This window comes from Hoplias malabaricus, chromosome X2 (assembly GCF_029633855.1).
Source record: "Hoplias malabaricus isolate fHopMal1 chromosome X2, fHopMal1.hap1, whole genome shotgun sequence".
Classification (NCBI taxonomy): domain Eukaryota; kingdom Metazoa; phylum Chordata; class Actinopteri; order Characiformes; family Erythrinidae; genus Hoplias; species Hoplias malabaricus.
Genome location: NC_089819.1, coordinates 51,894,342 through 51,908,438, shown reverse-complemented (window position 1 = coordinate 51,908,438; position 14,097 = coordinate 51,894,342). Strand labels below are relative to the sequence as shown.

General features: G+C 44.5%; 1 protein-coding gene across 4 annotated transcripts in view; it reads right to left on the bottom strand.

Moving 5' to 3' along the window:
* LOC136677472 (transcription factor 12-like) overlaps positions 1-14,097 on the bottom strand; it is a 148,143-nt gene that overhangs the window by 15,710 nt on the left and 118,336 nt on the right. For all 4 annotated transcript variants that reach the window (XM_066655022.1, XM_066655023.1, XM_066655024.1 and 1 more), the window contains 5 exons: positions 10,253-10,352; positions 9,262-9,401; positions 8,473-8,617; positions 8,091-8,161; positions 816-957 (listed from right to left, as the gene is read on the bottom strand). In XM_066655022.1, coding sequence (XP_066511119.1) covers positions 816-957; positions 8,091-8,161; positions 8,473-8,617; positions 9,262-9,401; positions 10,253-10,352 — 598 coding nt within the window. The remainder of the gene's footprint in view (positions 1-815; positions 958-8,090; positions 8,162-8,472; positions 8,618-9,261; positions 9,402-10,252; positions 10,353-14,097) is intronic.

The window sequence follows — 14,097 nt, the reverse complement described above, 5'->3', positions numbered from 1 at the left end:
ACCATCGATAACATCTTAACACGTGTGGGATCCACTCCACGAACAGAGAAGACGCCCATACGCAGTGTCAGGGAGGATACTAAGTCACAGAAGGCGCTACTGTTTTGGAGGATTCGCCCGACTTTCTGAAACTATAAAACTAAAGCCCCTGTGCTGATGTATAGTTTTTGTTATTCCACCTCCTGCTCTCCATCACAGAGTAGATTTTGTAGACCGTGCACAGTCCTGCATCCCGGAAAGTCCATGTTTCACTACACAACAGTGGGCAAGCCTCGCTTCTCCTTTTTAAGTAGCCTACCTTTTGTGCTCAGTGCCCACCAAACCCCAAAGAGACCTGCCCTGCATTTTTCTTTTAGACAGAGAGAAAAAACAATGACCTGAACATGTTTCCCGTCCCTCATCTGCTGCCTAAACATGTCTTGAATTAAAGCAGGATGGAATTGAACTGTGCAGATATCACCTTACCCACAACAAAAGTCAAATCTAAAAAGAACTAAAGAGCAATACATAAACAGAGGGAGATATTCGATACTGAAGAACGGATCTCATTCCTGCGATCAATACAGCAACACACACGCGATGGATCATGGCACAATGCTGTTTATCTCCATCAGAGAGCCATTTTCCAGTGATCATTAGGATGTGTCTGAGCTGCGAGGACGTGAAGTGTGAAGGACCTAGGGGGGGCGGATTATGCTAAGACAAATGTAAAAATGCAACGATGCACTGTGATGTATCAGAAGGGTGGGCTCAGTGAAGGTGACAGTGAGTTTGTGTGTTAATATGTACATCAGAGATGCAGCCTGAAGCCTCACCTGCGCGTCCTGAGGGTCCGCTGGCAGTCACCACGGTTCCTGCAGAGGCAGCTCCTGCCTGGGCCGTCAGAGGGGAGGGAGAGCCCACCGGCGTGGAGGGGTTAGAGGGGAAACTACTGCTGGTGTGATCAGGAGAGTAAATCTAAAAGAGAGGAAGTGAGAAACATAATTACTACGTTTGTTAATATTACCACTACTGTTGTTATGTAGTCAGTAACAAATATGTTTAACCATCGCATGTTCATATCCTGTGGTAATTTAGACTGCTGTGCCAATAAAACGAGCTTCTGACAGTTTTAAAGAAAACTGTAAAGAGGGATAAACAGCAAGTGTGAGAGAGTTATTAAAGAAAAAGGTGTATTCCGATGTCCTCCAAAAGATATGTTCCGATAAATCTACTTTGAACTGAAGTGAAGTGATTAAGCTTTAAAAGACCGTGGCAAAAATCTCATCCAAACCAATGAGAATCTAGAACTCAGTTTTCTATAAACCCAGACAGACAAAGGGAGAACACACCACACTCCTCACAGACAGTCACCCAGAGGAAACCCACGCAGACACAGGGAGAACACACCACACTCCTCACAGACAGTCACCCAGAGGAAACCCACGCAGACACAGGGAGAACACACCACACTCCTCACAGACAGTCACCCGGAGGAAACTCACACAGACACAGGGAGAACACACCACACTCCTCACAGACAGTCACCTGGAGGAAACCCATGCAGACACAGAGAGAACACACCACACTCCTCACAGACAGTCACCTGGAGGAAACCCACGCAGACACAGAGAGAACACACCACACTCCTCACAGACAGTCACCCGGAGGAAACCCACACAGACACAGAGAGAACACACCACACTCCTCACAGACAGTCACCAGGAGGAAACCCACGCAGACACAGAGAGAACACACCACACTCCTCACAGACAGTCACCCGGAGGAAACCCACACAGACACAGAGAGAACACACCACACTCCTCACAGACAGTCACCCAGAGCGGTATGTCTCACCATTAAGATGAAAATTAAAAATCAAGGCATATATGTTCCATTCTCTGACCTGGCTTTGACTGCGACAAATTAGCTCAAGTTCCGCAGAGTAGCTTTTGCAAATATTAAAAAATAAATAAATAAAATTCTGAATGTGATTTCTGCCCTGATTTAAAAAAGATTGCCTGATCTGGACAAAAAACCAGGGGCTACTGAAGACAGCATGTACAAGCAGTAGCTGTCCAGGTCAATAACGAGAAGGTGAGTGAGAAAAGAAGAGAAAGAGATTGAGGGAAATAGGGTGAAGGAGAGAGATCAGTAAAAACAGCACACCAGCTTTAAGTGCAACCTGTCGTTCGCCTCTCTGGCTTTATAGTCTCTGTTAGCGTCCCTCAGTCAAAATTGCCTCATCAATTCTGCTGATTTTACTGGCTGAAAGGCTATAAAAAGTCCACAGCATACATATGGGTCTTTAACAACCTACACCACCCTGTGTAATGGCTGAAGAGAGAGGGGGAAAAAAAAAACCAAACCAACACCTCCTGCGCACAGCGTTCTGCGTGACACCTGCACGCCAGCCCCACTTTTCAGAGTGCCCAGCTCCGAGGTCTGCAGTCTCACACAACACAACAACAAACATGAGTCACAACCCATAAAACGACACACACACAGACAAACGTCCAGGTCTCAACCAGATGCAAACATTCTGTTTACTTTCCTTCTTTTATTTAGTTTATGGCAGTTACAGTGCACTCACATCTCTATTTAAAGTCTTCACATATATATATATATATATATATGTGTGTGTGTGTATTTATAGAGTAGAGCAGTAGAGAGAGAGAGAGAAAGAAAAAGAGGAGTCAGGAAAGAGAGAGAGAGAGAGAGAGAGAGAGAGAGAGAGAGAGAGAGAGAGAGAGAGAGAAGCAATAGAGAAAAAAATAAGGGAGGGAGTGTGGAAGCTAGTGAGAGAGAGAGAGAAAGCGACACCATCATTAATCTCTCTTTCGGAGCTCATTAGAGTGAATGAGTTTGGCTGTGAGGCGGCGAGGCTCCTGCTCTGCTCCTGTCTCATCTGCTGTTATGGATGAGAGGTAATAAAGCATGCTTTTGCCCCTCTGCTCAATAAGCAGCAGCTCCTCCACTCCAGAGACCGGACCCACACAGCACATTAAACCAGTGGCAGGTGTGAGGGAGAGAGAGAGAGGGAGAGAGAGAGAGAAAGAGAGAGAGAGAGAGAGAGAGAGAGAGAGAGAGAGGTTTCCTGCCTTGGTATTTGACCTGCCTTACAGCTTCGTACCTTTACTCTATCACACTGCTCGGGGAGAGGAGGACGCTCATTTGTAAAACAATAGTTCAGCCAAACGTCTCCTAATCCCAGATGTCATTGATCAGCAAAAGAATGGTTGGTGTCTGAAGTTGGCTTCTACACTTTGGTTCATGTTTTTGAGATGTTTTTCTAGCGTTTCCATGTTTTAAAACTAATACATTAGCAGAGTATCTGTTTTAATCTTCATAACTACCATGAAGAGAAGGTATCTTCCACGACCCAAAAGACCGAGTGAGTCTCTCTCTCTCTCTCTCTCTCTCTCTGGGTGGGTGGGTAGAATGCAGTGGCGGATGCTGGTCTTTCAAGGAGGGGAAGCTCAATCATAACATGTGTCGGTTTATTTATACGTAAATTCTACCCTCCGTTCCATTTCAAGAAAATGCTCTCGTACCAACAAGGCGTCTTTTCCAGGGACTTGACTAGTGTCCTCTCAATGGCCAGCAGAGCTAGGCTGCTTAAACGGCCTTGGCCCATGTGAAGTGTGTCCGCCTGTGCTCCCACGGATCTTTACACCAAAGGATCGCTGATTCGCTCATTTCGCTGTCAATCAAAAAGGGATTCAGCCTCAGACAGATCATCCAATCATCATGCAGAAGCTGAGCGTCCGGGCCAGCAGAGGGCAGCCCACTGCCCCATAGACCCCCAGAGACGCTGAGCGTCCGATGGGCGGGACAAAGCCCAGCATTTATCCAATGTTTCGTCTCGTTTCGCTGCTTCGCTGCTGAACTCTGTGTACGCTCAGCGTCCTCACTGTTTAAAGCACTGTGAAGCTGTGAGAATGATTGAGAGGAAAGCCGCGTCTTTACCAGTGATAAGAAGCTGATTCTGAACAAAAGTTGAGCACGTTGTAGTGCATATTTATTCAATGATGTACACACAACAGTATATATTTGATCACTTATTTTTTTACATTTTAGGGGAAGCTGAGCTTGCAGTCTTAGAGCAATCGCCACTGGTAGAATGGCGTTCCCTGTCTCCCTCATCACTTAGCATGGTATTAGCTTAATAAGGCATCGGTGAGCTCTGATAGCAGAACTGGCACTTAGTCTACAGCGATGGAAAGAGCTTTGTGGTAGAGACTCACGCATTCCCAGATGAGGGAGTGTGGAAATTACAGGTGGAAGTTACCCTGAATAAACTGGGGAGTAAAAGTTAAAATACAATATAAATAGCAATTTTCATAGATCACAAAATAACAGCGTATATTTAGTGCGTTATTGAATTACAGCCTCCATCACTAACTGGCTTTTATTACAGGGCCCTGCCTCAGTTTCCTGCGCTCAGATTTACAGTTTAAAAACATTAATATTGAGTTTTCCTGGTGGCGTCATGTTTTTTATTCGTTAAGATATCGGAATCACATTGTATCGACTGAAATGAGGAAATCTACAGTGATGTAAGTTTTTACCGCATTGTCCAGCCCTTGATATAATTACTATGATTTAATAACATTAGCCTCAGGAGATTATAGAAATAAACACTACACACTAAGTATCCTGGCTGACGACACGTGGACAGAGAAATATGTAAATACGATTCATCGCCCGAAACTTCCCGTTTAAACACAGATTCCATCAGAGAAACTTCTGGAGCGTGTTTGGTTTTGTTTAGACACATGCTGGATTAGTGTACACATTATGTTCTTTTTTCCTTCCTTTTCTCCGCCCTGATAGCGAGGTTCTGCTGTGGAAAGCGCTGTGGGGGCTTGCTGGAGTATTAGGGTTGGATTCCTACTAATTAGATCGGACACGATGCAGATCTGGCAGGATTTGGCTCTAAACGGCTCTAAAGTTTCAGGACATCTCTCGCTGCGGGATCAACCGAGCTCATTTGACTTTCAAAAAACACATCAAAATGCGGTTACTATCATTATTAATCTTCTTATTAAATCCTGAATGCCTCACTTTTGTGTTTCAATCAACTCAGCAAATCCCGCCCGAGGCTTAGCAAGTGCATCTCTCTGTGAGAGCAAAGTGTGGGAGGGGAAATGGGGGTTGGGGGGGGGGGGGGGGGGGGGAAGACCACAGAGAGAGAAAGAGGAGAGAGAGAGAGACAGAGAGAGAGAGAGAGAAAGAGGAGAGAGAGAGAGAAAGAGGAGAGAGAGAGAGAGAGAGGAGAGAGAGAGAGAGAGAGAGAGAGAGAGAGAGAGAGAGAGAGAGAGAGAGAGAGAGAGAGACTTGCTACTTTCTTGCTAGGACACAGAAAAACTATTCTTCTTCACAGATGATGATAATTATGTTTAAAATCTACCAACATACATCATATTCAGCTGAAATATGAATATTATCCGACACCTCACACAGAAATCGCAATCAAGAGAAAAGTACAATTCTTTTCAGACATTAAATGTCCCATAATTCAACAGCAAAGTGATTACACTGGTCACGAATTGTTTAGTGTCACCTCAGCGTTCTGAGAAGCAAATTATACCACATTAGTTCTTTGAACTACGCGCTAAAACAAACAAAAGCTCTGGTGTGTGTGTGTGTGTGTGTGTGTGTGTGTGACTCCTGACCCTGAGAGGCTGCGGCCCACCCCGTTCCAATCGTCTCGGGCCAACTTCTGCCGCATTCACGCTCTAACAGCGCTCATTTTACCAACAACAAACCCAGCCCCGCCCCCTCATCAGTCACGCTGCTCTCCGCCGGCGGGGGGCCAATAAGGACGTCCCGTCTAAAAGGGGCACCAACAAAAGGGGCACAATGAGCGGCGCGGCGGGATGAGCCTCCCCTCGCCCCCCAAACTCCCCCTCAGCCCCTCGGCCCCGCACCTCGCCCAAACCCAGCGTGTCCGTTTCACTGCTGCTTTGTCATGCTAATGGAATTGAGTCTACGCATACAAAAAGACTTAATTTGTGATTATCGTTCAGCCCCACAATTTTCTAGTTGTGTGCGTGTGCGCAGCGTGCACTTGTGGGCTGCCGTTTTTTTCCCCCCTTTACCCTATCTTATTACATTTTTTTAATCTCCGCCCTCTTCTATCAAAGAGGCACAATTAGGCTTTTAATTTCTCAGGAGTGAAGAGTGCAGACGCAGTTGGCCATAAAGGAACTGCTGGAGGAACAGGTTTTCATTAGTTTGTATAGGAGATTAAAGCATACCCCTACTGGTGTGTATTAATATATGGTCTTGCAGCTCTTAGGTTGGTTATAACGGCAGTGTACTACACATCTCAAATCACATACATATAAACACAGACATGAAAAATGTCTGGAAATGTGCCTTTTGTTTGTTTTAATCACCAGCTCTATAAGAGTGTCAAACAAATAAATACAGTGGAATTTGAGTTCCTAAGTTGTGTTTATTGAGAGTCAGAAAACATGTTATTTCTTACTAATTGAAGGAATAAGGTTTAAAAGACCGTTGGTCCCCCCCCCTCCCCCCAACAACGGTGTTGGGAAACTCTAATAGGCGTCTTGCCTGTGACGTAGATGGTGGACAACACTCTAGAAGCTGCACTTAATTTAATGCAAAATGACGAAAAGGTGTGTTGTTTTTGGCTGCAATCATTCAATGTACAGTGGGACATCTGTGAACAAATGGCCCAAAGATCCCAAAATATCCAGAAAACGGACTAAATTTGTCCACTTTAAACGGACACTTTGGAAAGGACCATCCGCTCACTCCGTTATCTGTAGCTCATTTCACTGGCGCTTTTCCAACAATATGGGCATGTAAGGACACCAACGAAAGGTGTTCAAGAGCCTCTGTAACATGGAGGTAAACAGGGTAAGGACACTCACTTCGCCTGTTTTAGTTGGTGTTAGTTAACGTTAGCTCGACTCGCTAAACTCGGTGTCTCAGATTATACTCGGCTACGTAGCTGCATTACGGAGGTTTATAGTGTCGGATGAATTCGAGTTCGACTTCGATCACATTTACAAGAATAACGGTACCTCTACATTTGAGTTTAGCTTATTGCTAGGCTATTGTCATGAATAATGTTGGTTATTTAGCTAGATACTGTCATAACAGTCAGTCATAACGGTGTTTTACCGCGGCGTTGTTCGGCTGTTGTCCACCAGTGACGTCACGTTCGCGTTCAAGAATTTCCGTAGAGAGCTCGGGTTTTTCCGTCATTTTAATAAAATTGTCAGTTTTAAAGAAAATTAAGCTGCTATTTTCATTTTAATTCATACTTATATCTGTCAGTAACTACAATAATGTGAAATATTCATGGAGGTTCATTAAGTGGTGCTTAGCCTTTAACAAATATACCACCGTGAAAGGTTTTGTTTTGTGTAAGGAGCTGAAAACCAAAAAGCTAGCATTAGATGAATGGAGGTTTTCGTTACAAAACATAGTGATAAACGAATTCATTTTAGCAGATTTGCCCAGCACCAGACAGAACACTGTGGAACAGACGAGCTCAGAACGAGTCCAGATGTGCTAAGAAAAAAGCCTTACTGTAAAACACAGTGCGCTGACTTGCGTTTGGCAGCTCCTGAAGATAAATAAGCCTTCAGGGTTATTGTAAGCACAACAAGTCCAAGAGGTTATTGTGAGCTGGAGTTTGAGGCAGCCGCGTTAGGAACTGGTACAAATACGCAGACTTCATTATCCCGAGCGACGCATAATCCATAGGCTTTGCGCCGGTTTTCGTGTACAGCTTCTTTTCTTGTACACCGCGAGATTAAGAGCACAATTATCCAGACTTAGATCCTAAAAACATCCACAAACACATCCCCTGACCTTATTCAATCTCACCAGCTATCAGCTCTGTCGCTAATACACACTAGTCTTCTCTTCTAAAGACTTAACCATGCCATTATGTTCTCAGAAGCTCAGCGATCTGTCTCCATGCAGGATGCACTTTAACATGACACTTAAAACACTGCAAATTACACGTCAAGACACGGTAATCTGTTTGTGTGTCCAAAGCACACACCCGATGCATATGGATGTGTGTCAGTGCAGTGGAAATGGATAAACTGAACGGGTGGGCTTACCGAAGCGAGGGCTTTTCCAAGCGCGTCTCCAGTCTGAGAACTTCCAGTGGCATTCCCTCTGGTGGCAGCAGCTGGAGACACCATCAACACCAAACACAAGTCAGATTAACATCCTCACATGCCACTTTCAGTGGGATATCTACAGCCTGGTCAATTTTGTGACTGCTTCTGATGTTCCTAAAGCTTTTGTTGCTGCTATAACATGCCCATAATACATCATCACACATGTGTGCTTCTTGTGGTCGCGCAGAAAATCTGTCTAAAAGAATCACGACTAAAATAACTCAAATAAACCCATCCAAGTGCGCGGTGGGTTTTTAGTGAGTGAGTGCTCCACCTCGATGGGGTTTAGTTATTACAGTGTTTCTTGTGTGTGCCGTACCCATGACTCCCTCTGTGGTGTTGACGGGTGGAGTGTGTGAGGCGGTGACGAAGGGTGAGCTACTGGCAGCGCTGCGGTGGAAGCTGGACATGGGCGGCAGGCTGGGGTTGATGTCCGTGGGGGACACTGAGTGTGGGGGGTAGTTCTGTAACACACAGAGAAACAAGCTCATATTGTAGGTGAAGGAATAAGGAAATTAACACCATCTCAAATTAGCATTGTTGTAAATCTAGTTTCATTAGATACGTTTGGAGAAACTTGCTAACGCTACACAGTGTATGTACCACATGCATCACGCTTCCACAAGGTGAGGAAAGTTGTGTGTGTGATCACAAGTAGGAGTCCCGCATGCATTGTGACAGCCTACGAATTAAAGTCAAAGCCAGCAGTTGTATGAGAGTGTTGTGGTTCGCACTTGTCTTCACCTCACACTGATGCAAACAGCTTTATGTCTTTTGCCTTTCCCTTTGGCTAGCAGTGATGGCAGCGGAATAACTAGAAGTACGCTAGAAAGTAGTACTAGCTTCTGTAATAACAGAGCGTTTTGCTTTTGCTTTCGTTGTTTGAGCCTTGGAAAATGTACTAAAACTGGTCCCTAAGTAGCATTAGCAAGGTGTGAATGCCTGTTTTAAAACATGGTCTCGCTGAATATCTGTAAACTGCTGCTAACGCAACAAACCTGGGAAGCTCATCACATCTGAAGGAGAACACTAAGAGGGCTGTAATAAGGTGTAGATAGGAAATGAGTTGCTATAAAGTGCAAGGTAGGAAGTGAGGTGTTGCTCTCACCAGGCGGTCGTGAGAGTGCAGACTGTTGTAGTTTCCAGACTGTGGCATGTGAGATGAAGATCCTCCCAGCATTCCCCCATAACCAGGCTGGCTGATCCCATTGGAAGAGTTCCACGGGTCGGAGGAATTGTGGGTCCCGTCTGAAGGAAGGACAACGTGAATTTAAACATAACCAGGCCTTCGTTAATGCCTTAAACCACAGGACGTGTAGCTAGAAATCCTAGTAGTCTGAAACATCGCCTCCGATTTAGCTGAAATGCCACTGTCGCTAATGCAACCTCACCAGAGAGTTCTATTACGTCAGCTAATAGGTATCTGTGTCGGCTAGAACTGTACAGAATATCAGATAAATAAATAAAAATAATAATAATAACAATAACAACTATAACAATCATTTTTAAAACAAAGAAAAATGTGTAATCAATAAAACAAATAGCATTTATAAACAAAACATTAATAGCATCCTGCCCAATGTGGGCTCTTTATTTGTGTCTCGGAAGAATGTGTGTGTGTGTGTGTGTGTGTGTGTGTTTTAGACCCAACCAAAACTCAGCTGAGACAACACACACTGCCCTGGTTCACTGCTGGGTCTGAGCTAACTTTAAAGAAAAACTCCACACAGACAAACATTTCAGCTTCACAGATAAAAACTAAACACTTTAAAAGTCCGAACACAAAAGAATCAAAGATGTTCCCTCACCACAGAAACATTCAGCCTAGATCCTCATGTGATTAATGGCACTTACACGACACCGAACACATTTTCTAATACGTGAGTGGACGCGAGGCAGCGTGTGGATGACCTCTAGCCATAAATGTAACTAGTGCTGGCTTTTTAAAAAAAAAACAGAAACCTTTAAAACTCAATCCTGTGGAAAGTGAGGTGTTTGAAGCCTCTCTAATCACTTTCAGATAAATACGTTAGCAGTGATACATTCAGCCCATATTTGATTGCTAGCTGAAAAAGCCGAAATAAACGTTGAACACTCACCAAAGAAAGAGCTGGCAAACATACTGCTGGGGGGTTTGGATGTGGGATAGGAAGGAGACTCTCTGTTGAGGTCGTCTGAGTTCAGGGATGGTGCGTACACCTGTAAAAAAAAAAAAAGGGCACGGAGGAACTGCTGTTAGAAAAATGTATAATAAAGGGGCGGCACGGTGGCTTAGTGGTGAGCACGTTCGCCTCCCAGCGCTGGGTGGAGTTTCCATGTTCTCCCTGTGTCTGCGTGGGTTTCCTCCAGGGGCTCTGGTTTCCTCCCACAGTCCAAAAACATGGCTTCTGTCTAATAACTGTCCTGCTGTGTGAATGAATGTGTGTGTGCCCAGATATGGATTGGCGCTGTGTCCTGGGTGAAACCCTAGTGCCCGATGCAGTCCTCCAGGTGGACGGTCGTTCCTGGTCGAGAGTACGCTGTGTGCGTTTGGCTGTCGATTCTCGCCAGTGTGTGGATTGAGCGTTCTGAGCAGCGTGTGGATTGTAAAGCGTCCTTGGGTGTCTAGAAAGGCGCTATATAAGTGTAACGTTTGATAATAAATGAGAATTTCCAGTCAAATCCCTTTAAATGGCATATTTACACATGATCAGCACGGAATGAAAAAAAAAACCTATGCACACCTCATTTTAAACCAATAAACGTACACAAATGCAAAATAAATATGTTGTTAAATCCCAAATGACTCCTTGTTAGACGTAGTATACACTGTTTGGGAGCAGTGATCTAAATAGTAAACTACTGAGGGTGTAAGGAGCCATTTGAGATTCAGCCTTGATTTTCATTCAGATTAAAGCTTTGCATAAAAAAGACAATTAACAAAAAAAAACAGCAACAAAACAATCAACTGTAAACACACAAATGATATCATGTAACAGATGGCTAATTTGGAAGTGTTGTATAAAAAGAAGAGGATTATGTTTGAGGGTTGTGTGTGTGTGTGTGTGTGTGTGTGTGTGTGTGTGTGTGTGTGTGTGTGTGTTTGTAGGGATGTGTGGGTGTGTGCATGCTGGAGCTTAATAGGAAAATAATACCACGGATAAGCATTCTCTCATTACACAATAAACTCTTTGTGTTTACATGTATACAATGGTTTTGTAGGATAGGAGGATATTATCTACACTGTAAATACATGTATGCATGTAATAATGCTGATATATTCATTTTCATTTTCACACGGATTGTAGCTAACGTGAAATATTTAAAAAATTATTAATTGTAAAATATAAAATTTCCTAAATAACATTTATTCATTCATTCATCCATTATCTGTAACCCCTATCCAGTTCAGGGTCGCGGTGAGTCCAGAGCCTACCTGGAATCATTGGGTGCAAGGCGGGAATACACCCTGGAGGGGGCGCCAGTCCTTCACAGGACGACACACACACTCACACATTCACGCACACACACACACACATACGAACACTTTTGAGTCGCTAATCCATGTGTTTTTTGGACTGTGGGAGGGATCCGGAGCACCCGGAGGAAACCCACGCAGACACAGGGAGAACACACCACACTCCTCACAGACAGTCACCCGGAGGAAACCCACGCAGACACAGGGAGAACACACCACACTCCTCATAGACAGTCACCCGGAGGAAACCCATGCAGACACAGAGAGAACACACCACACTCCTCACAGACAGTCACCCGGAGGAAACCCACGCAGACACAGAGAGAACACACCACACTCCTCACAGACAGTCACCCGGAGGAAACCCACGCAGACACAGGGAGAACACACCACACTCCTCATAGACAGTCACCCGGAGGAAACCCACGCAGACACAGGGAGAACACACCACACTCCTCACAGACAGTCACCCGGAGGAAACCCACGCAGACACAGGGAGAACACACCACACTCCTCACAGACAGTCACCCGGAGGAAACCCACGCAGACACAGGGAGAACACCTTAGATCTTATATATAATATATATATTATATCTATAATACCTATATTATATATAAATATAATAAGGCGACCTCTATGTCAGGCACATTAAAATACATATTTAAAAAAATAATAATAAATATTCACATGTAATTAGCAATCAGTGTTCACACTCAGTATCAGGAGGTGACACTTCTCCAGTCACAGGTCTAACACCACATCATAACACACCCCTCGTAGCTCTGCACCGTCTGAACATTCACCAACAGCAGTCGTTTGAAATGATTAACATTAACATACATCAGAAATATTTTCTCCTTCTGTTAGCTGACACAAATATTTGTTACAGTGGTGACCATATGCGTGTGTTTTCATGCATGTACTTCACACGTGTGTGTGCGTGTGTATTTTGGGCACTGTGGGGTCAGTGTAGTGGTTGCAGCTGCAGCGGTGCCCATCCCAGAAGAGGAGGATCAAAGCCTGGAGCCCAATAATGTGGCTCTCTGACTTCATCTACTCCAGATGGGGCCAAACCAGAACTCCACGCCACAGAGAGAGAGAGAGAGAGAGAGAGAGAGAGAGAGAGAGAGAGAGAGAGAGAGAGAGAAGGGGTGGAGGTGGTGGTGGTGGGGGGCGAGGAACGGGGAGAAGAACAGAATGAATTGAAACAGGAAAGAAGAGTGGAAAGAGGAGGAAAAGCTTAGAGCCGTCGCTGCTGAAAGACAGATTCTCTCTCATTATCCATCATTACGCAGGACAGCAGTAACTCAGTCCATCCACAACTTCAGCCTCCTCTCTGTTCACTTGCCGCACAAGGGGCTGATTGCATCTCCACGTTAGTGAAAACCAATCAGCGTAATATGAACCAGATGGACAAGGTGGCTGTACCGGCCAAGCACTCGCTCAGAATGTTTCACGTTTAGAGGGAGAAAAAAAACCTGCCCTTACATTTAAAATTGTGGAAGATGTCTTTACTAATGCATATCATCAGCAGAGAGAGAGAGAGAGAAAGTGAGTGAGAGTGAGAGAGAGAGAAAGAAAGTGAGTGAGAGTGAGAGAGAGAGAGAGAAAGTGAGAGAAAAGAGAGAGAGGGTGAGAGAGAGAAAGAGAGAGAGGGAGAGAGAGAGGGAGAAAGAGAGTGAGAGTGAGAGAGAGAAAGTGAGAGTGAGGGTGAAAGAAAGAGAGTGAGAGAGAGAAAAGAGAGAGAGTGAGAGATAAAGTGAGAGAAAAGAGAGAGAGAGAGAAAGTGAGAGGAAAAGAGAGAGAGGGTGAGAGAGGGAGAGAGTGAGAGAGAGAGAGTGAAAAGAGAGAGAGGTAGAGAGAGAGGTAGAAAGAGAGCAAGAGAGAGATAGAGAAAAGAGAAGAGAGAGAGAGAGAAAAGAGAGAAGTGTGAGAGAGAGATAGAGTAAAGAGAGAAGTGTGTGTGTGTGTGAGAGAGAGAGAGAGAGAGGAGAGAGAGAGAAAAGAGAGATAGGTAGAGAGAGAGCGAGACAGAGAAAGAGAGATAGATAGAGGAGAGAGTAAGAGAGAGATAGATAGAGAGAAAAGAGAGAAGTGAGAGAGAGAGAGAGAGAGAGAGTAAAGAGAGAAGTGAGAGAAAGAGAGAGAAGAGAGATAGGTAGAGAGAGAGCGAGATAGAGAAAGAGAAATAGATAGAGAAGGGAGAGAGCAAGAGAGAGATAGAGAGAAAAGAGAGAAGAGAGAGAGAAAAAAGAGAAGAGAGAGAGAGCAGTTTAATGAAACCCTGCTCTATTCCTTTCTCTGAATTAGACATTACACCTGTTGAAAAACAGACACCAAACTAGAGCTCCAAGACTGAGCTGCTCTGTAGTCAACAACACTCTTTTGATGATTTATTGTTTGCATCAGAAAGTTATCTATAACACTCTGAGTCACCCGAAGCGACGGGGCAGAATCTGACCTATTTGTTGTTGATGTTAGTGACT